Below are 27,120 nucleotides of genomic sequence, written 5' to 3'. Positions count from 1 at the left end.
GATCAGTCGAATCTGGTTAACTAATGCAGAAATCAGCAACATTATATTTTAGCTCCAAATGAAAAGGAAAAATGGAACTAGTAATCCACAATGGAACGTGCAGAATGAAAGCTGAAGGAAGCCCCAGAGAAGATGGAACATTGTCTCTTAAGAGCTGAAGTCTGTGAGTATAGATAAAAGGAATATTTTGTATGCTCTAAAATCTAGATATTTAATGTCCTGGGGTTTTTTTTTTTTTGGCAGCTGGCTGGTATGAGGAACTGAACCCTCGACCTTGGTGTTTTGAGGCCATGCTCTAACCAAATGAGCTAACTGGCCAGCTCCACGATGTCCTAGTTTTAATGTAATTTTCCTACTTAAAACTTCCAACTTTGATGTTCTGGAAAATACAAAGCAATCTCACTGTACGTCAGCTAAAAATATAATAAACTTTGGGGAGAAAAATAAGGACTTAATTATACATAAAAAAATTTAAAATTCTCATATAACAGTATAACCTAAAATAGAATTCTGTATTTCAGTTATGTTTTTCTGGCTGGCTGGTCTTACATTCTATTTAGTGCCAAATAAGTGCCCAGTGAGAAGTTTATACAATAAATTCAGGAAAATCTAAGGAGACTGTAACCACACTTGCAAACGGAAAGATGTGGCTGACTAAAGAGGAGGTAAAAATGGAAAATAAGGAGGCTATTTGTCAAGAAAGTACTGAACTTCTGTAGTGGGAAATTTTCTCCTAATTTTAAGTGGGTCAACTCCCTCAGATAATGGGCATTTTGTTGGGCAGATGGGGAAGAGTAAGCTTAATAGTCAAAAAGTACTCATAGGGTATCCCAGTGAGGATTTGGGGATGGGTACTAAAAGGAGAGCAAGAATGCCTGGGAGGTAAAAGAGGGTACTTGGGCAGAAAGGCGTAGAGATGGTTACCAAAATCCATTTTTTTGCTTGGGGTTGTCCCTGCTTTCTCTTCTGGAACTATATGCAAAGAGCTGGTTTATGGGGGATTAGGGGGATAGCCTGCTTTATCACCCCACTTTGGGAAAACTGAGGTAGAGGTGGAAGACTAGCCATTTTTACTAACTGGACCATGGCTCACTCTGGAGTACCCCCCAAAGGGTTCCAATCTCTGGAATGCTGAGATGCCCTCTCCAGTGTGTTCTGAGCTTTGTTTCACTTGAGAAACTTCCTTCATAGTCACTTACCTTGAAATCCTGTGCATTGTTTTTGCATCTTGACTATTTTATTAAAATTGCTCTCTTGGCTATTAACAGCAACTCCTTTCCAAAACCAATGTGCTTTAGCCTCTTTATCTTTCTTGGTCTACATATGCTTCCTTAAAACTATCTTTATGTAACATTACATGTTTTTCTGGGCTTCTGTATTTTTATTAGGAAGGATTAAAAAAACTTTTTTTAAAAATCATATAATGCAAGTATAAAAAATAAACTTCCCTTTCACACCATCTCTTTCTTGCTCTATAAAGTTAATGACTGAGTTAACAATCCGGTATAGATCCTTTCTAAACGTTAAAAAATCCTTTTACAAAGTAATTTTTAAAAATTAGATAAGATAACATACATATTGTTTAGTGTCTTTTTTCATTGCCAGTATCTTACAACTCTTTCCATGTTGATTAATGCATGTAAATCTGCATTTCTACCACTGATAAATGCAGGATAATTTATTTAGCCATTCTTCTACTGATGGATATTCAAGTTTCTTTCTAGTTATTTACAAGTGCAAAGTGTTGCAATGACTATCATAATACAAACATCTGAGCAACCAGATAGTTGCTGGTTCGTGGGTAATACACATTAAAAATTTTGACAGGGTTAGTTAGAGTTGTCAGGGTTATGCTAGTTTAATGGCTGGGAAGCACTCCATCCTCTCTACACCTTGTTCCTGGTGACTCTTGTCAGGGCTAGACTACTTTAGGATATTCTTGTATGTTTATCAGTTTATTAAGGTTTTCTAACTCTTGAACCAATTTTATGAAATTTATATTTTCCTATAAAATTGTGCAAGACAATTTCAAGATTATTAGTAGAAAATTACACAAAATATTCACTTCTAATTTCTGAAGTCTCCTTCATGTCATATTTGTAGTATGTTCCCTTTTTTCCCAATACTGTTCTTTTTCTTCCTCAGATTTGCTAACAGTATCTATTTATTGTGTTTCTCAAATTCCACCTATTATTATCAGTCTTATTTTCTATTTCATTAATTTCTCCTTTTATTTTAATTCCTTTTAAATTTATTTTGGGAACTTTTCTGCTACTTGTTTCTCTGTTCACTTTTCTGATCCTTCCTGTCATGTGTATATCCTTTAAGGATTTGTCATATGCTACATCATTCCCTTATTGAGTTTATCCACTCCTTACAGCAAAGCAAAAACTAAAGACTTTATCTAATTATTATTAAATATTTAAATATTATTGGAGTCAGTCATAATGGGTTCTAATCCCCCAACTCCTACTTATGTGATCTTGGTCAAATCTGAGCTGTTCACCTGTAAAAATAAAAACAACAATACAGATTAAGTTTGAAAATATTTGCAAATCACTTAGCATAGTAACTGGCCCACATTAATAATGCAATACATGTTTGGCAGAGAAAACACCTCAGTTATCCCATTTCTATAAATGAGGGAATTGGGATAACTAATCCCAAATTCCCTTCCAACAGTGAAAAACTTTATATTCAGCCAGTAAGCTCATCAACCTGACAAATGATCAACCCACTCACTCACCCACCCAACAGTTACTAAGCCTTTCCCTTGAATTAAATATTCTAGATGTTAGGAATGGCTTCTTCCAGAAGCTCAGAGTTCTTGGGATGTGAGGTGAGGATCAACTGTTAAATAGGTAATTACAACACCATGTGATATGTGATTTAATAAAGGCTGTGGAAATTCAAAATCTTTGAGAAGCATGTGCAGCAAAATCAAACACCTAGGTTGGAATCCCAGTTCAGGTATTTACTACTAATTATCTGTGTACCCTCAGGCAATTAAATCCTGTGCCTTATTTTTCTATCTGTAAAAAGGAACAGTAATACCTAGTCTGGCAGGTTATAATAAGGACAAAACAAGAAAACTAATATCAAGTACTTAGTACAGTGCCAGACAGATCATATGAATTCAATAAATGGCAGTTACTAATATAACAAAAGCCTATGGAAGTTCAAGAAAGGCAATCTACTGTATCTCAAGAGAGGAGAGAGAGGGTCAGTGGAATTTCGCAAATGTGTTCACAGAATAAAACTGGGCAGAGGGCAGGCTAGTTTCCTGGTAGAAGGAACAGCATATATAATGGCACAGAGCTATAAAAGAGTATGGTGTGTTTCCAGGACCCCAGTTCACTATTCCTGAAGGTAGAAGATATGTATGGCAAGGCAATAAGGATGGAAAAAAGGACCTGAGAGGGTATCAAGGTGAGTGATATCTCTGGAGGACGGAGAATTATTACTAATTTCTGCATTCTCGGCTGGTAGCACAAAATCTGACCCATATGTTTGCAACAAATAGTTAATGGAAGAATATGTGTTAAGCAACACGGTTGAAGAGAAAAGATTTGGGCCAAACTGTTAAAAGGAAACACGTTACCGCGAAAGGAACCTAGGATTTGGGGTCAGAAGACCTGGAGTAGTCTTTTGATTAATGGTCTCTGTTTTCATACTTGCTTTACAACTTACCTACTGTTTGGCCTCAGCAAATTACTGATATCTTGAGTCTGCTGACCTGTGAAACGGGAATAACACCTAACAAGTGGTTATCAAAGAACCTGCCACTAGAAAGCACTCAATAAGACAGCGGCTGAAGCCGCTAACTTCTCCTTTAGGTCTTTTCCATACTTGTGAAATGACAGGGTAAGAACAGATTCTCTTCCAACAAGCACTTGAAAAACATACTAGGTTTGCCAAGGACGAAAAGGCCCCGCCCGGCCCGCACCATACAGGTCACCTACGCAGACTGTGATCCTGGGGCCTCCACTTGGGTCGCTGAGAAATGGAGAACGTGATCGACGACAGACCGTTCCAGAAACGGGCCTAGATAGACTCGTGTGAGACCGAACAATTCCCATCGAAAATCGGTCCGTATCAGCAGCCGAGTTCTCTAGAGGCGAAGCCTTGAAAAAGGTGAAAGGAAGCCGGAAGAGACGTAAGGCCGTGAGGAACCGGAAATGACTGCAGCACGCCGGAAGTTTACTCGTTTCCAAGGCGATGGTTCCACCACTACTCTAGCCTCGCTGCTGGAGGGGACGCTGGAAAGCGACTTGGAGGAGAAGGTACAGGTCGACGGCGGCCGCCGCCACAGCGCCTCACGGGGAGTAGCAAAAGAAGACGGCGGCCGCCGCATTAGCCACCACGTGTGGAGGATAAACGGCCGATACGGCCATGGCGGCGCCGAGTCAAGGGAAAGAGTTAGCGAGGACCAGGACTTCCGTTGCAGCGACGACGGAGAAAGAAAACATGAAGACGGTAACTGCCGCTCCAGGGTCTCCGCAAGAAGAATAAGTGAAGTCGTCAGCTTTTCCCGCAGCGACTCGAGAAGAGTCAGCGAAGACCTAGCCTACCACCGCAGTGTCTCTCGGGAGAGAATTAGGGGAGATGGTGGCTACCGTCACAGCCGTGGCTTCCGCAGCAGCGACGTGAATTTAAGTGAAGTTGGCAGCCACGAAACTAGTGACTCCGGGGGAACGGTCAGAGAAGACCGCGGCCTCCGCTTCAGTGGTACTTGGGGGGCAGGTATTGAAATCCAGGGCCCCCGAACCAGCGACTCCGGGGAGAAAGTCAGTGACGACCGCAGCCGCCGCCTCAGTGGCTCTTGGGAGGGAGGGAGTGTCGATGGCCACAGCCTCAGTAGTTCTTGGGACGGTGTAAGTGAAGACCAAGGCTACGCGGCCAGTGACTCCTCCGAGGTGAGTGTCAGCGAAGACTCCAGCCGCCGCCTCAGTGGCTTGTGGGAGAGAAAAAGTGAAGACGAAGTTTCCCGCTGCAGAGTCCCCTGGGAGAAAGCAAAGGAGGACCGTGGCCCCTGTCCCAGTGACAACGACGAAGACGGCCGCTGCTGCTGCAATAGCTCGTGGGTGAGATCAAGTGAAGACCGTCGCAGCAGCAGGGGCCTGGACTCAACTCCTTCCCAGAATCGGAGGGGTTGCACCATGCCCGGGGTGGCCAATTCAGTACCCTCCACTTCCTCTAGGGAGACTGCAAACCCATGTGAGTCAAACTATTTCGTTGGCCCGTATCTCTGCCACATTCCTTTTTTTCACCTTCATCCCGCTAATGCCTAAGCCTTTTCTGGCGTTTCCCTTTCCGGGTCGTCACACTTCTGCTTCCCCCTTCTTAATCTATTTTTAGTGGGTCCCAAAACTGTTCAGCTGTCCCCCATCCTCATTTCAGCTTTCCTCCCTTTTTTCATCTGCATTCTTTGAGACTTCTTGCCTAGATTGACATCAACTCTTGTTAAATCTTGTAAACCCTTTTAAGTTCTTACTTGGCTTCTCTGCATCATTTGGCCCTGTGGAGATGACAAATTAACTTACCTAGTTTTCCTTCTTTCCACTTTATTTATTCTCCCTTTCTTTTGCTGACTCCTTTTCTTCCATCCTCTCATTAAATGTTGCTTTTTTCACTTATGGTGCCATCACTGGTCCTCTTTTTCTTGTCATGTACCATGGCTTTAATCCTACTAATGTCCCTCAAATCTATGTTTTTCATTCCTCCATCCAGTAAACATGAGCGGGTCTTCAAAAAGTTCATGGAAATATTTGTATGATCTTTTTTTTTTTTTGGCTGCTGGTGAGTACGGGGATCTGAACACTTAAATTAACCCTTTTGTCTTCAGCACCACGCTCTACCAAATGAGCCAACCAGCCAGCCCCTGTATTAACTTTTAATTCTAGTTTTCCAAGAACTTTTTGAAATACCCTCCTATTTATTGGGTGCCTACTATGTGCTGTGTTTAAGGAAATATCAGTAAAGAAGACAGGCACATACCATACTTTCCAGTGGTGAAGATAAATACTGAGCAAATAATGACTAAGGACAGTAGTGTGCATTGGTTCCAGTACAGGGTGAGGATGGGTGTCAGAAAAAGCTTTCTAATACTGAGACACACCTACCACTGAAACCTGAATTCCACATCTCCTCTCTGAGCTTCACACTTATATATATTTCCCTTCTGGAAATCTTCTCTGGGCACCTCAAGATCAACATGTCCAAAATGTAATTTGGTATCCGCACTTCTTATCTGTCCTTCAGTGTTTGCTGTCTCAATTAATGGTAGCACAGCACTAGGTGACTAAGTCAGACATCCCGGAGTTACCCTATTTCTCTTCCCTATTTCACCCACTATATCCATCCAAGTGCAGTTCATCTTATTTACATTAATATTTGCTGAATCTGTCTCCTTTTCTGTTCCCGCTGCCACTATCTTAGTCTCAGTCTTTCAGGTCTAGACTATGGAGCTGTTTTCTTAGGTAGTCTCTCTGACTCTCTGGTCTTGCCTTTTTGCTCCCCAGTAAATACTCCTTACTGCAGCCAGCCATATCAACTCAGCATTACAAATCTAATCATTGTAATTCTTCTGTTTAAAATTCCTCAGTGATTCTTCACTGTCTGCCCAAGTCTAAGTTTTTACAAGTTCCACCATAATCTGTCTCTTGTCTAGTTTTAACCTCTTCTTCCACTTTATGCTTCCATGATAAGATTTTTTTTTTTAGTGGTTTTTTGACCACATCCTACTGTTCACACTGTCTAGGATGCCTTTCACTGCTCCCACTTTACCTGGCATACTCCTGCTCATTCTTGGAGATTCATCTTAGATGTTACTTTCCCCGGGGAATCCTTTATGTTTCCCTTCCCTCCTACCCTAGCTGAGTTAGATTTCATCTGTTCTTCCATAAGTTCTTATGAATATTTCTGTCATTGCTCTTACCCTATTCTTTTATAATTTGTGTTTATATCTTCTCTACTAATCTGTGAGTTTCTTGAGGGTAGAGACCATGTCTTTAACTTTTTATCATTATGGTAGACACCAAATTAATGTTGAGTGGATGGATGAATGGATGAATGAATGAATTGGGATGGAATATGGTAAGAAGAAAGCCGTAAAATTAGATGGAGCCACATTATGAGAGAGTATAGACTGTCATAATAAGAGTTTGGAATTTGTTTTGTGGACTAGCAGTGGCCAACCAATAGCAGTTTGGAACAGGATTATGACGCAATACTGGGCATGAAGTATTCCTGTATAAGATGAATTAGAGTGTCCCTGTACAAAATGGATCAGTGTAGAACACCATTTGTAGGTCTTGCAGTGCTAAAATAAAGGAGAAGAATAAAGGTGTGACCTAAGGGATGAACATCATTAAACATTGTTTTTTTTTGGTGTGGGGTGTGTGTGTGTGTGTGTGTGTGCGCACGCATGCCTTTCTTGCTTACTTCTCCATATGCATATCTCTTAATTTTTCCTCAAAATCTTGCTCAAATGTTTCCTCCTCCTCTGTGATGTCTTTGATTTATCCTTCTTAATTTTATCTATACTGTCTGAGGTCATTGCAGTGGGGTTTTTGTTTTCATTGTATCTATCCAAATAGATTTTAAAGTGTTGATGGAAGGAAAATGTGTTAAAACCATATCTGTTTTACATTGTGTTATAATAACTGGCACATGGTAGATGCTTAGAAAGGATTTTAGGGCACATATAGCATTTTGTTAAAGGCTGGTGTAAGATATGATTCTAGACCTTTAAAAATTAACAGTCTGATTGTGGGCGTAGGACATATACATAGATAAATGTAGTATAAGTTTGCATAGATCATTTGCCAGAAGTGTTGGTGAGTTGTTCTCAAAACAACCTGAGGTCAGTAATCATGCCTTTTTTTGGTTTGTCTTATTTAGGGAGTGCTCCAATTGAACTCTTTACTCCTTCTTTCTTCTCCAATAACAGTCTGTTTATGTTTAGGTACCTTTATTGCCTCTAGTTTATAATATTCATTAAAATATTTCTTAGTATGGTAATTTTGACAATGCACTCTTGGTGTTTGGTACATTAAATTATTAAATATAAAACACTAGAGTGTATGAACTAAAAACTGTGACCTGTCATTCCTTTCTTAGTGTAAGACATATGGATTAGAAAGATAAGAAAAATGTTAATAAAATATATCTGCATATGTGAGATAAGGCTCTGGTAAAGTCTTTTTCACTGGGGTGTAGAACACTGGACATACTTCAGAACGTTTATATTCCCCCTTCCCCTTGCCAAAGACGTGAGGTCATTTTTCTTGGCTTTTCATAGTGATAATGTGGTGGGGTTTCTAGAGGCAAAAAATCTGTGAAAGTGTAGGGGTTCCCCAGGACTGTGACCCCAGCTATTTCTCATTCTTAGGCTAGTCCATACACAGCCCCAGGCAATTCATTAAAATGATCATGTAAGTGCTTCCACCAGTTTATGGCTCCAGCAGCTTCTGCTCCAGGTAAGCTGAACTCGACTACGTTTCTCTGTATTTGCCTGTCCCTATAGATTTGGAGTGGCTTCAGCTCTCTAATGGGTCCAAGAAAACTTGATTTTTGGTTTATTCAGTTTTTTCATAAAAGAACGGGAGTGTCAATCTCCATGTTCTTTATGTGTCAGAGCTGACACTTGAAGTCTGATAAAGACCTTAATCACAAACAACTTTGTAGAAAAGTATTTGGCAAGCCAAAGTGATTTTGTGCTTTCTGTTGAATCGTTGCTTTAGGCCTTTTTTTTTTCATTGTTCTGTAATATATTTTAAGAAATTTGATTTTTCAATAGGTGCCAGGAAGAAGGTGCATTTTGGTAGCATACATGATGCAGTACGAGCTGGAGATGTAAAGCAGCTTTCAGAAATAGTGGAACGTGGAGCCAGCATTAATGAAGTTGATGTTCTCCATAAATTTACACCTTTACATTGGGCAGCACATTCTGGAAGTTTGGAGGTAAGAAGATATACATATTATTAAACTGAGGTAAGTTTACATTGATAGCAATTTTGTAAATTTAGTGAACAGAGCTGAGACGTTCTGCTAGGTACTACAAATGTTTTTCTTTTCAATTCAGTCTAACATTTGGGTGTTCCACTTCACTCGGGCTTTTCAACAAATTATCCTCAAACTTAGTGTCATAAAATAACCATTTATTTATGCTCATGAGTGAACCAGGAATTTGGATCCCAGGCACAACTGTCTCTGCTCCATTAAGTCTGGTCTTCAGCTGGAAGTTTCAAAAGCTGGGACTGGAATCTTTTGAAGGCTTATTCACTCAGATGTCTGGTTGTTGATGCTAGCTATGGACTGGGCACCTGAATTCCTTTTCATGTCAGCCTTTTTGTGAGGTCTCTTCACCCGGGCTAGTTTTTGCTTCCTCATAATATGGTGTCTGGGTTCAAACATAGAGGATAACTTATAGAGGTTAACATAATGAATACTTATCCTAACATTTTTGCTATAGTTGCTTCAGATTTTTAGAAAAGAAATTGAATATTGCCCATACATTTGAAGTCCCTGAGCACCCCTCTCAGTTGCTATTCCTCTCCTTTCAACTCCAGCGATAGCTATTACCCTTACCCTTATTTTGGTGTTTATTATTCCCATCTATGTTTTACACTATTAATACATAAAATTATGTAATTGTTTTGAGTGAAATTATACTTTATATAAATAACATCACATTATATATATCATTCTACAGTTTGGTTTTTTTTGTTTGGCAATATGCTTTTGAGTTTTAACCATGTGGTTACATGTGTGTACTCTAATTCATTTCTTTCAGCCATGTTGTAATAGTTTATTCTTAGAATGATATCAGAATATATCCATTTTTCTTTTTTTGTTGGTTTTTTTTTTTTTTTTTTTTTTTTTGGTGGCTGGCCAGTACAGGGATCTGAATCTTTTACCTCGGTGTACATTTTCCTATTGAAGTATATTTAATTGTTTCAATTTTTAACTGGTACAAACAATGCTTAAGTGAATATTTTTATGCAAGTCTTCTTATTTTTGGACTGTGTACAAGGCCAACTGGAATTTTTCTCATTATTCAAGGTTGCATGTGCGGGGCTTATTTTTAGTTACTACATTTCCCCAGCCTGTAGGCCATAGTAGGTCATTCTCTTTTTCACCCCTGCCACACAAACATAGGCTACTTTCTACAAATATGGCTGTTTTCTGTGATTTCTCCTTTGTTGTTGAACTTCTCTGCTTCTTGTAACTAAATCTGGTCTGGAGAATCTCTATCAGTTTGTGTCTCTATCACTTGAATTGTTGTAAAGAAGGGAGTTTTGCTTTGACCTTTCAGAGGATTCTTCTCACTTGGGAAAAAAGTACCTTGATGGTTTTTTGTGAGCTTATAGCCCAGGGTAGGTATCTCTCTGCTGTTTCCTCCCACATCCTTGTTCAATCTGCAGCTTTGTCATCTGTTTTGTGGTTGGGTTACAGATGTCTTCTAATTTCATCAAAGTTGGAGTTTTCTTTTTGTTTTTCTTGGTCTTTGTTTTTGGGTAATTTTGGAGAGAAGGGGAAAAATACTGATTTTACTCTGCCATATTCAAAGAGGACATCTTTATATATCGTTTATTTCATCTCTTTCCTGGTACCCTTTCAGCATCTCTGATTACTCTCACTTAGTCTTCTTTGGTTAACTTACCCTCCCTACTCTGTATATATATAGGTATTCTTTACACTTCTGCCATTGGCCTTCTCTTTCCTACTTTATACTCTCTCTCCAGGCAGTCTTTTATACTTCTTTGGCTTTATCACTTCTACATAATTCATTTATTTGCTTCCTCTCCTGACTTTTGGATTATGTATCAGATGCTTGATCAATAAATAGCTTATGCATATCTGACTGGCATCTCAAATTCAAGTGTCTGAAACTAAAACCATTGTTCTTTTCCCTCCCTTTCTTAGCTTTCCAGGGTAATAGCCTTTGAATTATTGTTGAGTTGTCTCAGTGTTTCAGAGAAGCAAAACACATTATCAACATATGTCTAGGTGAAGGTGCACTTTATGATGCACATTGATGCAGTGAGAACTGGTCACTACATCAGTTTGTTCTGTTCCATCTTTGTCTCCCCAATTTGTCCTCTTCATCCTCATAGCCATTGCCTTACATATAATTGATTTTCTTCTTTTCTTGTCTCATCCACCTCTACTCTATATCCTGTATACAAAGTTTTCTATGCAAAACTAAAATCTGATATTACTTAAAACCCTGTACTGATTCTCTCTGCTGTAGGATAAAGTTCAAACTATTTAACACGGTACAACTTATCTCTCCAACCTCATCTCCCATCAACTTGTTTTATTTATTGGAGTACTAGTAACTATTATCTTTTCCCAAACTAGTCTATTATTTCGTACTGTTCTCACCTCTTCCCACTGATTACCTGGTTGAAGCCCAGGTCAGGAAGCACCAACTTGTTAAAGCCTTCTGTGTATTCCCCCTCAGTATCCCTCAACTAGCTACTTAGTGTTACCCCTAAATCTTATACATTTTACAAATTTTATTGCTCATTGAATTGTATTCTCTATTATATTTTGAGTTCTTTGAAGTTACCATTTGGATCTTATTTACCTTTTTTACATAACATCTGGCATGGATGTTAGTATCTGGCATATTGGGTCACACTGTAGTTTCTTAATGTTTGTTATATTGCTAGATTTGTTGAATTAAATTTATATTTATATTTTAGGGTCTAGCACACTGCATAGCAGATGTTCAAGAAATGTTGTGGAATTTTTAACGAAAATAAGTATTAACCAAAAGATTTTAGTGCCTTTATTTCTGCTTAAAGTTCATCTCTTAAATCTCTCCTTGAGCACTGCATTAACACTTACATTTTGTTACCCTTTCTGAAATTTGTTAAGACTTGTGGTACTTACATGTTAGTAGTATAAAATAATCACTATATTAGCAATTGGTGAAAACTATGCTTTATTAGTCTTTATTTTTTCTTCTGTCAGCTGATATCTGCTATTGAGCCCCTTCTAGTGAACTTTTCATTACAGATATAATTTTCAATTCCAGAATTTCCATTTGGTTCTTTTATAATTTCTGTCTTTACCTATATTTTTCTGTGATGAGTCATTGTCATCATACTTTCCTTCAATTCTTTAAACATAGTTTCCTTTAATTCTCTGAACATATTTATAACAGCTGCCCTGAAGTCTTGCTAAATCTAATACCTGGGCGCCCTCAGGGACAGTTTCTGTTGATAGCCTTTTTTCATGTGTGTGGGTTACACATTCTTATTTTCTTTGTATGACTTAGAAGTTTTTAGTTTGACCTGACATTTTGAAAACTGGGCATTTTAGATAATATATCGTAGCAACTCTGGATTCTGATCCTTCTCCCCCATCCCCTGCCCAGGGGTGGTTGTTACTATTTGTTTGTTTGTTTTTGTTTCTGTTTTTGCAGCTGGCCAGTATGGGAGATCCAAATCCTTGGTCTGGGTACTACATCATGGTCTAACAAACTGAGTTAACAGACCAGCCCTGTTTGTTTTTTTTTTAGTGACTTGTTTGGACTAATTGTGTGAAGTCTGTTTCTCCCACAGTGTGTGGTTGCTGATGTTTGCTCGGCTTCTTCTTCTTCTTGTTTTTAATTGTTGTGTTTATCTTTAAGCCTGACTTTCTAGAGGATCACTTCTGGGTTAGTATAGCTTACTGGTCAGCTAGTGATTGGTCAGAGGATGTGCTAAAATACTTGGAGCCAGTAAAGATTCCATATTTTACTGATGGGTCTGTGTGTGGCTTGAGGAATGTTTTCAAAGCAATTTACAAGTCAGCTCAACTTTTTTTTTTTAATGTGTTTGCAAGGCCTTGTGTTTAACCAAGGATGACTAGCCAATTTAGGCCCGCTTCAGTCTTTCCTGAGTGTGAGCAGCCTTGTGCATGTGTACAACCTTTTAGATTACAAAGGATAAATGGAATCTTAGGAAGACCCACTTTGGCTGTCTTATTTCTTTGATTTCCTTATTAATTTTTTGGCTGGCCTTTTTTTTATTGCTTGCTCGAACCAGTATCATGACATCAGGCTAGCTCTGATGTTGCTTTTCCCAGATTGTTGGCCATGAGATCAGAATTGTTTTTGACGATGTACCTGGGCATGGAATTTTTCATGTTCAGTTCCAAATAAAGTTAATCCTACTAGCAGGGCAATGGAGCTGTCTACCCTAGTAGGACTTCTTTATTCTTTATGGAGCTGGGGATAGGGGATAATTGTAGGCCCAGGCTAAGAACACCACAGAGTCTCCCTGTTCTTACTGAGATTCAGTAGATTTTCTTGAATAAATGCCTCCCATTTTATTATATGCCTTTGGTCAATTTCTAGAGTCTTTAAATGTTTGTTTTTGACAATTTTGTCTAGCTTTATCATTGGTTCTTGTGGAGGATTTGCCAGGTTCTTCACTTAGCCATTTCTAAAATCCTGATGATTGGCCAATTGATTTTTTTTTTTGACAAAAATGCAAATGTAATTCAGTGGAGAACAGATAGTATTTTCATTAAATGGTGCTGGCACAATTGGACATTTATACGTAAGAAAATAAACCTTGACCCATATCTGGCACCATATGTAAAAATTTATTTAAAACAGGTAATAGATAAATGTAAATCTTAGACTTATAAAACTTCTAGAAGAAGACATAGGAGAAAATCTTTGCAAATCATATGCCTGACTAAAGACGCGTAGCCAGATTGTATAAGGAACTTTCAGAACTCAATAGTAAGAAAAAAAAATTTTAATGGGTAAAAGATTTCAATAGACACTTTCTCAAAGAGGATATATGGATGACAGATAAGCATATGAAAAGATGTTCAACATCATTAGCTGTTAGGGAAATGCAAATTTATTTATTTGTTTTGTTTTTTGTTTTTGGCAGCTGGCCAGTACTGGGAACCAAACCCTTGACCTTGGTGTTACAAGGGTGTGCTCTAGGGAAATGCAAATTTAAACCATGAGATGCCACTACACACCTATAAAAATGGCAACAACCTCCGCTGCCCAAAATAAAAAGAAATGACTTTATCAAGTGTTGACAGGGACATGGAGAAACTGAAACTCTCATGCGTTGTTGGTGGGAATGTAAAATGGTATAACCACTTTGCAAAACAGTCGGGCAGATTTTTTTTTTTTTTTTTGCACTGACTAGTACACGGATCCGAAGGTGGTTTTTTATAAAGTTAACCATATACTTATTTTATGTCCTAACAAAACCTCTTCTACATATTTATCCAAGAGAAATGCAAAGTGAGTATATGAATGTTTACAGTGGCTTTATTCTCTAGTACCTGAACAGTGAGTGGTAAGCACTAGCACGTATTAGTCTCTTCGTAAATATTCAGTGAATAAATAAATGACTTACTGTGATTATTAGTGAGATTGACCTTTCTTAAAAAAATATTTTATTGGTCATTAATCTCTGATAGGAAAACGTTACCTAAATGATAAGCCTTTTTAACAAATGATATGGCTGTGACCAATTTGAGAATGTAACCCAATAAAACAATCAATTCTTTTAAAAAGAAAGAGGCTCCTTGGAGGTAGAATCTACAAACTTGAACTGAAGACAGTACCCCATATGTGGCCCAGACCTCCAAGCCAATTTGTATTATATTGAGACTTAGGTTAATTTTTAAAAATCTTAAGATGCATTTGATGTCCTTTCTCTTTTTTCTTTTTTAATAAGCCATTTTTTTAGAATATATGATCGGAATAAGAATGTTTGCTCTGGCACAAAAGCTCCTGGAACCACTGAAAAATCTGTGGTAGAGATTGCAAACAGGCAGCCTTTGATTGAATTTGGGACATTGGTATGTTTTGTTTGGCTTGCACAGTGTTGGTCAAACATAATATTTACCAACATTGGATCAGCATTTCACTTACAGCAGCAACTGGTTGTAATTGAATAGTGTTGCACCTTCTAGACAAGGAATGTCCTCTCCAGTTTGCTACAGTTTTTACTACTTTGTATCATTTACCCAACAATTAGGCCAACTGTTGGTTACCATGTTGTTGTGCTTGTGCTTTTGTTTTTCTTACACCTTGCTCCCCTCATTCACTTATGATGCTTCTCAGGCTACAGTGGAAATTTTATAATAATAGACTAAATTTAAGAGATATACAGAAAAAACTATTTTAAAAGACAAAAATTTTAAAAAATGTTAAAAACATCTACCTTATCACTTGTTAACACAGTTATTTTCTTAACTTAGTGTCTTCATTGGCTGCTTTGGCATGGAGCTGATATCACACAAGTAACTATGAGAGGTTGGACAGCAGCTCACATAGCTGCAATCCGGGGTCAGGATGCTTGTATGCAGGTAATAATAACTTTGGTTTCTTTTTATTAATTCAGTAAATTCAGTTATTTTAGCATAGTTTTGTTGGTCTATTACTATTATTCTAATTATTTGATCTAATAGATTTAGGTATATTTCCTAAACAAGAACTTAACTGGATTCCATGACTCAGATAATTTGATATCAACTATCCACTTAAATAAGTGGTATGAAACCAGAGATCCTTTTGTCTCTGAAGTAATTAGCTGTCTGTTCGGATGGTTTTGAGAGATGTCAGAGACATGCCCAGATTATCTCCTTTATAGCTTGCTGCTATGGTTTGGATATTTGTATCCCCTCAAAATAAATATGTTGAAATCTTAACCCCTCCATGGTGATGATATTGGGAGTGGGGCCTTTTGGGAGGTGATTAGTGCCCTTATAAAAGAGGCCTCAAAGAGCTAGCTAGCTCCTTTTACCATATAAGGATGTATGAGAAGGCACCATCTGTGAGGACCAGGCCCTTCCAAGACACAGAATCTGCCAGCACCTTGAGCTTATACTTCCCGGACTCCAGAACTGTGAGAAATAAATTTCTGTTGTTTTTAAGCTACCCAGTTTATGGTGTTTTGTCATAGTAGCCCTAACAGACTAAGAACTTGTCATGCCTGAAATTCCCTACTTAATGAATTTCCTGGCCAGGGTAACACATTAATACTTGGTAGAATCTGGTTTATTAGAATAATTAGATTTAATCAGTGTACTGAAATAGACTGGAATTTGGAGGAATACAGAATCATATAAGCAAATAGTCCCTGCCTGTAAGAAGCCTGAGATTCTGTTTGAAGTGACAGGAACTCAGTGAGTTACAAAACAATACAAAGCAAAGTCTATGATTAAGATTCTAATGAAAAGTATAGGTGAGAAGAATTGTAGAACTTAGGAAGAGGTAGAGGAATCATAAAAGGAGAAAATAAAACATCAGCCAAGGCTTTTAAGAATGGATTGATTTTAAAGAGTTAAGTAGTGAGGAAGCATTGTAGGCAAGGAATATGTGAAGAGCAAATCAAAATAATGATTATCATCTATTGGACATTTATTATGTGTCAATCACAGTCTCTCATATATCATCTCATTTAACACAGCAGTTCTATGGTTACCCTTTTTATATATTAGGAAACAGATTCAGAGTGTTAAGTACCTTGCCTAAGCAAGTGACAGAGACAGGATTTGAACCTAGACTTGTCCTATTATCCTCTGTGTCATACTTCTATGTAAAGGCCCTGAACTGGAAAATGGAGATGTGTTCAGGGAATATATCATTTATATGCGTTTGACTGAGTATAGATGGTTGGTGTGTGGATTGTTATGAACTAAGTTTGGATAGGCCAGATTTGTTAAAATGTCTTAGAAGTAGAATAAAGATTTTGGGTTCATCTGTAGGAAAGGGAGTATATATGTATGTATGTATGTGTGTGTATGTATATATATATATATATATACATACACACACACACATACATACAAACACATACATATACGTTCACATAGAGATTAACAGGGAAAGAGGTAATGAAAGCAGTATTTCAGGAAATTTTTCTAGCAACGTGTGTCCAGGATTACCAGAAATGAAGAGAGAGTTTAAAGGTAAGAAGACCATTTAGAGATTTTTGTTGTTATCACTAACCAGAGAGGATAAAATCAGGTGGTGGCAGAGGGAAAGAAAGAAAATTAGTCAAGATGTCTTGCAAAACAGGCATTGACAGCATATAATGAGAATTTAAAGGTTTCAGTTAGAATGACTAATTATGACACAATTGATAGGGAAATCTGGAAGGCAGAGAAGATTTGGAGGGAAAGATGTTGACTTCAATTTGGCACATGTTGAGTTTAAGGTACCTCTGAGTCATTCAGGTAGAGAAGGTCCAGGAAGTTGAAAAGAGTGCTGGAGACAAAGATTTCAGGAATAATAAGTATAGAGAAGAGTTTAGAGTGTTGAAGACTGAATGTTGAAGAATGTTAGTAGTAGGTATGGGAGGAAACAGAAATGAGTAAAGATTTCAGAGACGGGAGATCAGAAAGATAGGAGAGCCAGGATCAATTATGCCTGTGGAAGTGAGCTAAGAACTTTATTTTAAGAAGGTAGGCAGAATGTCAGTTACAGGATAAAACTAAGGGGACTAGTACTCCCTATAGGGGGAGGTTGGCTGTATTTTTATGCAGTAACAGGGATGGCAACCAGTTTGCAGGTGGATTTGAAGTTGAGGCATCAAGGTATTAATTTGAGAAACTAGGCAATGAGAGGAAGGAGAAAATACAATGTAGTTGCTTCTTGACTTATGATGGGGTTATGTCCTGATAAATCCATCTTAAGTTGAAAATATTGTCAGAAATGTGTTTAATACACCTAACCTACTGAACATCATAGCTTAGCCTAGCATGTCTTGAATATGCTCAGAACACTTACATTAGCCTAAAGTTGGACAAAATCATCTAACACAAAGCCGATTTTATAAAAAAGTGTTAAATATCTTATGTAATTTATTGGATACTGTACAAAAAGTGAAAAAGAGAGTGGTTATATAATACTTGAAATATGGTTTCTACTGAAGGAGTATTGCTCTCACACCATTGTAAAGTGGAAAAATTGTAGGTCCAACCATTGTAAAGTTACTACTGTCTTGTAACTTTAAGGGACATCAGGATCAAATGAATTAGTTAAAGTCACTTCCTCTCCCTTGATTTTCCTTCTCTTCCTCAAAGTGATCTCTCTTATCTGAGAGCTTTTGTGGTGCTTTTATGTTACTGTACCATATAGTTGTTGCTTTTGAAAGACCACTTTGTATAGTTGATTAATCATCTTCATCTCTATGTATGTCCTAATTCCCTAAGATGATAGGTCTTCATATTCTTCCTGACTTTTAAAACACAGTAAGCACTCAATATGTCATTTATTATGATTATTGGCTAGTTAGTTAATGGGAATCGGACAATATCATGGAGATTATTCTTCCTAAAACCCTTAATAGGAATTATGGCTGAGTAAACCTAAATGTTTGCTGAGATACTGGTAAATGTAGACTGGTTAAAAAGAAAAAGAAAAAGGAAAAAAAAAACCCCCTAAAATGAGGGGCTTTCCAGTTAGCTCAGTTAGTAAGAGCGTGGCATTGACATCACCAAGGTCTAGGGTTTGATCCCTGTACCACCCAGTCACCAAAAAAAAAGGCTGATGGAGAAAAAAACTAATAATTTTTTTAGAGCAGTTTTAGATTCAGCAAAATTGAGCAGAAGGTACAGAGATTGCCATTTATCCTGTCCCCACAGATGCACAGCATCCTTAGTTATCCACATACTCCACTGGAGTGGTACATTTGTTACATCATTTGATGAACCTGCATTGACACATCATAATCACCCAAAGTCCATAGTATACATTAGAGTTTACTCTTGGTGTTGTATATTCTATGGGTTTGAACAAATGTATAACGACATGTGTCTACCATTATAGTTTCACTACCCTAATCCTCTGTGTTCCACCTATTCGTCCTTCCCTTTCCCCCTCATGGCTGGCAACCACTAATCTGTTTACTGTCTCCATAGGTTTGCCTTTTCCAGAATGTCATATAGTTGGAATCATACAGCATGTAGCCTTTTAAGACTGACTTCATTCACTCAGTAGTATGGCTTGACGCTCATTTCTTTTTAGTGCTGAATAATATTCTGTTTTCTGGATGTACTACAGTTTGTTTGTCCAGGCACCTAATGAAGTTGCTTCCAAGTTCTGGCAATTATGATTAAAGCTGCTGTAAACATCCATGTTCAGGTTTTTGTGTGGACATAAGTTTTCAGCTCCTTAGGGTAAATACCAAGGAGTGCAAGTGCAGGATTGTATGGTAAGATTATGTACAATTTTGTGAAAAACTGCCAAACTGTCTTCCAAAGTGGCTGTACCATTTTGCATTCCCAACCAGCAATGAGTGAGAGTTTTTGTTGCCCACATCCTCACCAATATTCAGTATTTTCAGCGTTCTGGATTTTGGCCATTCCAATAGATGCATGGTATTATCTTGTTTTAATTTGCATTTCCCTGATGACATTTAATGTGGAGCATCTTTTCATCTACTTATTTGTTACCTGTATATCTTTGGTGAGGTGTGTCTGTTCAGGTCTTTGGCCCATTTTTAAATTGGGTTGCTTCTTTTCTTTTTGTTGAATTTTAAGTTATTTGTATGTTATGGACAACAGTCCCTTATCTGGTATGTCTTTTGCAAATATATCTCGCAGTTTGTGAATTTTCTTTTTATTCTCTTGAACAGTGTCTTTTGCAGGGCAGCAATTTTTAGTTTAATGAAGTCCAACTAATCATTTCTTTCTTTCATGGATTGTGCCTTTGGCTATCAAGCCGTTGCCAAACCCTAGGCCATTTGGATTTTCTCCTATGCTGTCTTCCAGGAGTTTTATTGTTTCATGTTTTGCCTTTAGGTCTGTGGTCCATTTTAAATTAATTTTTGAAGGGTGGAAGGTCTGTATCTAGAGAGAGAGTGTGTGTGTGTGTGTGTGTGTGTGTGTGTGTGTGTGTGTGTGTGTGTGTGTGTGTGTGTGTGTGTGTGTGTGTGTGTGTGTGTGTGATGTCCAGTTGTTCCAGCAACATTTATTGAAAAGACAGTCTTTTCTCTATTGCATTGCCTTTGCTCTTTTGTCAGTGGTCAGTTAACTGTATTTATGTACGTCTATTTCTATGATCTCTGGTCAGTTCCATTGACCTATTTGTCTGTTCATTGGTCAGTACCACACTGTCTTGATTACTGTAGCTTTACTGTAAGACTTAAGTCTGGTAATATCGATCATCCAATTTTGTTCTTCTTTAATACTGTGTTGGCTGTTCTGGATCTTTTTCCTCATATAAACTTTAGAATTGTCTTGTTGATGTTCACAAAATAACTTTCTGGGATTTTGATTGGGACTAATAATTCTTTTAAACCAATTACTCTGTGTATTATTATAGAGGGGTGTGCTATGTATATGACACAACCCATTGATAGAAACTGGGCCAACTGCAAAGTCTGATGGAACCTCCTTAGATGCAGTTAGAAGCTTGATTTGGAGCTTAGACTAGTTACTTTAATGATTAATTCCTTTTATTGTGTTCAAAACCCAGTTAATGAAAGGTTCTGCTTTTGAAATAGAAGTTTAAATTTCAGTTTCATTAGCTTAGCTTAGCATTAAAGTATTTTAACTTCATGGTTATTAATCTGAGCTTGTGAAAATTGTGCCTTATAAATTGTATGTACATGCTTAAATCAGAATGCAAAATCAGGTATTATAAATGTTTTCTAGAAAATGTTGAAAAAGACTTCAAGCATTTTCTTAGGATTAGCTAAGGATTTCTCACAGTTTGCTTATAGCATTTATGTAAGAACATATATAATAATTTAGCTATAAGTTAATAAATTGCTTGCCTTTAAAAAATCTGCATCTGCATTTATGCTTTAACATCCGTATTCATGCAGACTCATTCCTATTTCTCTATTTTTAGGCCCTTATGATCAATGGAGCAAATATGACATCTCAAGATGATCGTGGATGCACACCTTTACACCTTGCTGCGACTCATGGACATTCTTTCACTTTACAAATACTGCTCCGAAGTGGAGTGGTGAGGGACAATCATATAATGTGATAACGTGTAATCATATAGATGGAATAGCATTTGGTAGATTGGTTATCTCTTTCTGACTTTTTAAACCCCATATATGACTTTGGGAAAGTAAATTCACTTTAGCTTTTCCATCTTTATCAGCACCACACTCTCCCGAGTAGCTTTTCCATCTTTAAACATGGGAGCAATAATTCAGACAAATCTTCCCCCATCTCTCAAAAAAACCTATTTAGTAGTATTTTAGAGGCTTTGAGTTCTTCATGCCAGTTCAGAGTATAACTGGGAAGTTTCAGAATCTTCCAAACAAATTTTAACTAGGTGGCTGTAAATCTTTATGAATTTCTGTGTGTCTATGTATGTGTTTCTTTTGAAACTCTTATTTCTACACTAATTTATAAAGTGATTTATTTCTCCAGAAATTTTATTTATTGCAATATTTATTTTTAATATTACCCTGTGGTTGTAAAAAAAATAACTTTTTATAAAAAAAGAACCATGTATATTGAAGACATTATGGTAATAGTTGGTGTTTCTATAGTTAGAGAAAAAGTGAAAAGCCTTTAAATATTTTTTCATTAACTCTTTGTTTATGTTCTCAATGATATGATTTGATCATTTAAATCCATCCCTCTCATTTTATTGGTCTGGAATCTGTGGCTAGTAAAATGACTAGTTAAGTTCCTTTTTAAAAACTATCTCATGTGACTAGATTTGTTCTTTTTAAAAAGTCTATTTTATACAGTTTTACTCATATCTTATTAGCTCATGTGTTCAAATCAGTAGCTGCAGTTAAGTTTTTCTATTATATTTGTGTTTGTCTCAGTTTTAAAAACAGCCTCCAATTCTCATTTACAGAATTAAGTGGCTAGACTTAGGGTTTTCCCTGCAAAATGGAAAGAAAATGAGTCCTTGTGAATATTACTTCTAGGATCCCAGTGTGACTGATAAGAGAGAATGGAGACCTGTACATTATGCAGCTTTTCACGGGCGGCTTGGCTGTTTGCAACTTCTTATTAAATGGGGATGTGGCATAGAAGATGTGGACTACAATGGAAACCTTCCAGGTATTCAACAAAAACAATTATTTTAATTTTTCATTAATGTAAACTTTTAAATGTTTGATCATGTTTAAGAAATTTAAATTCATTATTCTATTAGTTCCTCATAAAACTGAAGTAGTAAACATGTTGACATGAATATTTTTTATCTTATGACTATGTTAGGTTCTCATGTGATTGGTTTTCTTTTTTTTCTGAAACCGTATCAGCAAAAGAGAAATTAGCAAAATTAAATATAGATCTGCTCTTCTCACCAGATTTTTTTTCTTTATCTACAGTCCATTGTCCTTATTTTTTACCTTTGTACCTCTCTGCCCAACAGACAACTTTTTTATATTTTAAACTAGTATATTTGAGTTAATTTGCTTCTGTAGTTGTCTAACCTGCAATAAACTGGCCAGTTGAAACCTAGACTCTTGACACCATATTTCCTTTAAGAAATGCTGTAGAAATTCAGAAGAGGAATAGATCACAGTGAGATTGGAATGAAAATGATATTTGAGTTATGTCTTAAAGGAATCTTAAGAAGCAAACACATGAAGGGGAAGTCCAGGCAGACTAATATGAACAGGTCTGATCAAATCACTTTGCTGTTTAGAATCTCCCTGGATTTTTGTGGAGTCTCTGACTCCTTAGTTTGGCATCCTGGACCTTCATAATTTGGCTCCTCCCTGGCCTCATCTTCTAGCCCTTGAAAAAGATCTGGGATCTTTTTGCTTCTTTCTGAAGTACATTATTTTAGTGTTCATTTAATGAAGGTCTGTTGGTCAATTTTTGTGTATCTGAAAATGAGTTAATTTTGCTCTCATTCTCTTTGTAGCTTCTTATTTTGTTCATTTAAAAATATTTTTTAAAAATTGAAGTGTAGCATGTATACAGAAAAGTGCCCAACTCAAATGTACAGATCATTGACTTTTCACAAATGAATACTTCTCTGTAACCATCATTCTGATCAAAAATAGACTATTACTAGCACCCAGAAGTCTTTCCAGTTGCTTATCCCCTTCAAAGTTAATCACTAAATTCTAACATATAAATTCGTTTTTTCACTTTTTGAACTCTGTGGAATAAAATAATACATTGGTATTCTTTTGTGTCTGGCTTTCTTAGCTTTTCCAAACTGGTTGTATCAATTTACACACCCACTAGTGGTGCTTAAGAGTTTCAGATGCTCCACTTTCTCATTAACACTTGATATTACTAGTTTTTTTAGTTTTAGTCATTCTGATGGTTTTATAGTAATATTTCATTGTGGTTTTAATTTATAATTTCCCTGATGAGTAAAGATGTTGAACATCATTTTGTCTGTTTAATGGCCATGTGGTCATTTTTTTGTGTGAAGTACCAGTTCAAATCTTTTGCCTGTTTTTTATTGGGTCATCTATCTTTTTCTAATTGAATTGTAGGAATTTTTTATATATTCTAGATATAAGTTCTTTGTCAGTTACATATGTTGCAAATATCTTTTCATGCAATTATCTTTTCCACTATATGGCTTGCTTTTTCATTTTTTAAGTTATCTTTTGATTAATAGAAGTTTTAATTTTATTGTAATTCAGTTTAATAATCTCTTCCTTCATGGCTACTGCTTTCTGTATCCTGTTCAAAAAATCTTTCTGTACCCTATGGTCATGAAGACATTCCTTAATATTATCTTTTAGAAATTCCGTTGTTTTACCATTATATTTAGATACCCAATGCAGCTGGAACTGACTTTTCTATGTATAATACAAGATAGGGGTCACTTTCATTTTTATGCTGTTTTTTGTCAAATATGCCTGATCCTTTTTAGTCTCTTGTATGCTCATTAAAAAAAAAATCTAACTTGTTTCTTTTATAACCACGTTTAGTATATTTTATATAATGTAGAAGTGTTAAGAATGTGGCCTCAGGAATATACTGCTCGTGTTCAAACTTCTCTCAAAAAAATCATTAATTTGACATACATTTATTGAGCACCTCCTATGTTTCAGTCCTGCTTGTAGGTGCTGGTGATCACAGCAAATAAAACAAAGTCCCTGCCTTCATGTGGTGGGATGGGAGAGACAGACAATCATCAAAACAAATGAGCAAAATATATATTATATTAAATAGGGATATGTGTTTGGATAAATACATAGTAGGAAAGCGTAGTAGAGAGTTATTAGAGGGGATGAAGTTTAAGTAGGGTGGTCAGGAAAGCCTTCACTGAGGAAGTGACAATAAGGTAAAGTCTTGTGGCTATCCTGGGGGAAGAACATTTCAGGAAGAGGCAACAAGTGTAAAGCTCCTGAGGCAGAAGTGTACCTGGTGTGTTTGAGTAACAGCAAGTCAGTGTGGTCAAAACAGAAATGAGGGGGTGAATAATAGATGAGGAAGTACAGAGAGGTCACAGAAGCCTTTGGAGGGTTTGGAGCACAGAAGTGACATAATCTGACTTATGTTCAAGAGGATTATTTTGATTATCATGTTCATAACAGACTGCAGTGAGGGCGTGGGGATGGCAAGGATAAGAAATAGGGAGAGCAGGTAGGAGTCTAATGCAGTAATTTAGGCTACTATTTGGATTGGATAATGTAGAGACAGCAAATATAGTGAAAAATAATTGGGTTCTGTATATATTTTGAAGCAGGCAATAGGATGTGCCAATGGATTAAATGTGTGGAGTGACAGAAAGGGAAGTCAAGGATAGCTTCAAGGTTTTTGGTGTGAACAACATGGATAGGAGGGAGTTTCCATTAACTTGGATGGGGAAGACTAAATGAGGAAAATATGCGAGGAGGATAAGGAGTTCGGTTTTTGACGTTGTAGTATATTGATTTATGTTTCTCCAAAACTCCCTGAAGCTTGAATCGTGTTCCCCAAGTTTTATGTATTAGAAACTTAGCTACCACTGTGACTGTTAAGCGGGTAGGAAATCTTATTATGGTAATTGAAAGGTGGAGCCTTGAAGAGGTGATTGGGTTGTAGGAACCTGCAGTAGTGAATTCATTAAAAATGGTGGTCAAGGGTGTGGTTCTGAGGGCTTTAAAAGAAGAGGAGAGTCTGCCTTTTGCTGTCTCTCTCCTCTCTCTGCTTCCACCATCTTGAAATGTGAGACCCTTGGGTCACTGTTGCCACCACCAGATGGGCTTTGGACTTCCCAGCCTCAGAAACTGTAAGCCTTAAATGTCATTTTTCTTTATAAATCACCCAGTTTCAGGTATTTCGTTAAAAGCAACATAAACAGACTAATACAGATGTGTTAAGTTAGAAATGTAAGTGTATATGATGAATAGGCAGTTAAAGGAGTCTTAAGTTTCAGGGGGAGTTGTTTGGTGGAAGGAGCAACTGACCAAGGATGGAGTGGTATGTGCCAGCAACTTACCTTCTGGACTTTGGGGCTTCTTGTTTCTATTGAGGTATACTGGCCAGTTGGGCACTGCTGTGCTTCTCCACAAAGTTGGCACATAGATTTAGCTTATTTCCCAAATCGTCACTTCTTAAGAGGTGTAAAGACTCTCTTAGTCTTTAAAATTATTGCCTCTAAGCTTGTTATACCCTCAGAACCATTCCTTTTTTTTTTTTTGCAGAAGGTTTGGATTATGGCTGTCCCTCAGTCTGGTCGCAATATACTTTCTTTAGGGATTCCTTAAAATTTCTTGTTTTGTTCATGGCATTCTTGTTTGTTTCTTTAGTTCTTTGTGGCTTTAAAAAATATATTTTTTATTATTTTCAAGGATTTAGGGTAGAAATAGTGAGGTCAGTGTGTGTGCTTAGTCTGCAGTTTTGATCCAGTCTTCTTGTTCATAATGAAAATAATAAATTGTTATACAAAAGTGACAAAGGCATAGTGATAAAGTATCAGTTATATTTGCATAGTGACTTTTTAGTTTATTTCTTCCACTTTTTCCCCCAAATACTAAATTTTATTTATTTATTTATCTTACATCATAAGCATTTTCTCATGTAATTATAAGCTGCATAATTGGGATTTTACTCTTTAAGATAATTTTCTGGGGCCTGCTCTTTGGTGACCCTCATCTTGTCTCTCTGCACTCCCAGTAAGTGTAACCGTTGAACAATTTAGTCTACTGCTTTGGCATGACTAGAAGGCTGACTGTGTAAAGAGATGAAGACTGGAAAAATGGGAAAGTCCCTGTCATATGGGGCAAAGATAGTCATTCTCTATAAGGATTAGAGCTAAAGTGTTATTTCTTTTTTCAAGTTATTATAATTTCAATTTTAAAATTAAATTCTTTTTTTTTCCCTTACCTATAGTTCACTTAGCAGCCATGGAGGGCCACCTTCACTGTTTTAAGTTCTTACTCAGTAGAATGAGCAGTGCAACACAAGGTTTAAAAGCCTTCAATGATAATGGAGAAAATGTATTGGACCTGGCCCAGAGGTTCTTTAAGCAGAACATTTTAGAGTTTATCCAGGGGACTAAGTATGAAGGAAATGATCCAGAAGATCAGGAAAGTAAGTAATTAACCTGAAATGTTTTAGCATATAATAATAAAAATAATAATAATAAGATGGTAATGATGATATAAGTAGAATCAATGGAATAGGAAAAGAAGTTATAAGGCAAATGTTATATTAAAATTTATTACGTACTCTTGTCCACACATTCATCCAAATTCTTTATTATGAAATATTTTAGACAAATATATGTAGAGATTAACATAATGAGCACTGTTTGTATCACTAAATTTAAGGATAAAATATTATAGAGTTGAAGTCTCTTGGGTCTTTTTCCCTAATGTCATTACCTTTTCTTCCCCCTCAAGGGTAAACAGTTATTTTAGATTTATCATTTCATTCTATGGTTTTGTATTTTAGGTACATAATATATGTTCATACAAAATATATCACGTTGTTTTGTATATTTGTTAGGGTAAAAGGCTAAACTGCTATAACTAAGGAATCCTAAAATTCAGTGGCTTACATGATATAGTAGTTTATTTCTGTATATGACAGCCGTGGTTAGAAAGTGAATCTATTTCATATAGTCTTTCAAGAAACCATTTTCTTCCAAGCTCTCACTAGTTGTTGCTAGTCCAGCAGAGGGTGGGGAAGGAACAAGGGTATAAGCCTAGGACCAGAGACTTCCAAGGTGGAAATTGCAGTCATCACTTC

General features: G+C 36.9%; 2 protein-coding genes across 2 annotated transcripts in view; both read left to right on the top strand.

Moving 5' to 3' along the window:
* Positions 1-4,178: 4,178 nt before the first annotated feature.
* Positions 4,179-5,060, top strand: LOC134376264 (uncharacterized). The gene is made up of 2 exons (XM_063094871.1): positions 4,179-4,916; positions 4,997-5,060. The coding sequence occupies exons 1-2, from the start codon at positions 4,179-4,181 to the stop codon at positions 5,042-5,044; spliced, it is 786 nt and encodes a 261-aa protein (XP_062950941.1). The 3' UTR covers positions 5,045-5,060.
* Positions 5,061-5,110: 50 nt separating this feature from the next.
* The window catches only part of ANKRD42 (ankyrin repeat domain 42), a 45,244-nt gene continuing 23,234 nt past the window's right edge, over positions 5,111-27,120 (top strand). Inside the window, exons 1-7 of the mRNA XM_063094314.1 lie at positions 5,111-5,217; positions 8,801-8,877; positions 14,190-14,192; positions 15,238-15,345; positions 20,840-20,959; positions 21,891-22,026; positions 26,260-26,460. Of these exons, the coding sequence (XP_062950384.1) occupies positions 5,160-5,217; positions 8,801-8,877; positions 14,190-14,192; positions 15,238-15,345; positions 20,840-20,959; positions 21,891-22,026; positions 26,260-26,460 (703 nt within the window). The 5' untranslated portion in view covers positions 5,111-5,159. The remainder of the gene's footprint in view (positions 5,218-8,800; positions 8,878-14,189; positions 14,193-15,237; positions 15,346-20,839; positions 20,960-21,890; positions 22,027-26,259; positions 26,461-27,120) is intronic.

This window comes from Cynocephalus volans, chromosome 4, assembly GCF_027409185.1.
Source record: "Cynocephalus volans isolate mCynVol1 chromosome 4, mCynVol1.pri, whole genome shotgun sequence".
Classification (NCBI taxonomy): domain Eukaryota; kingdom Metazoa; phylum Chordata; class Mammalia; order Dermoptera; family Cynocephalidae; genus Cynocephalus; species Cynocephalus volans.
This window is presented reverse-complemented; position numbering and strand designations above follow the sequence as displayed.

Excerpts from the sequence above, each read along its gene's own strand:
- LOC134376264 (XM_063094871.1), top strand. The coding sequence starts at position 4,179 with ATGACTGCAGCACGCCGGAAGTTTACTCGTTTCCAAGGCGATGGTTCC. Across the intron at positions 4,917-4,996 it reads CGGCCAGTGACTCCTCCGAG|AGTCCCCTGGGAGAAAGCAA; the intron begins GTGAGTGTCAGC and ends TTCCCGCTGCAG.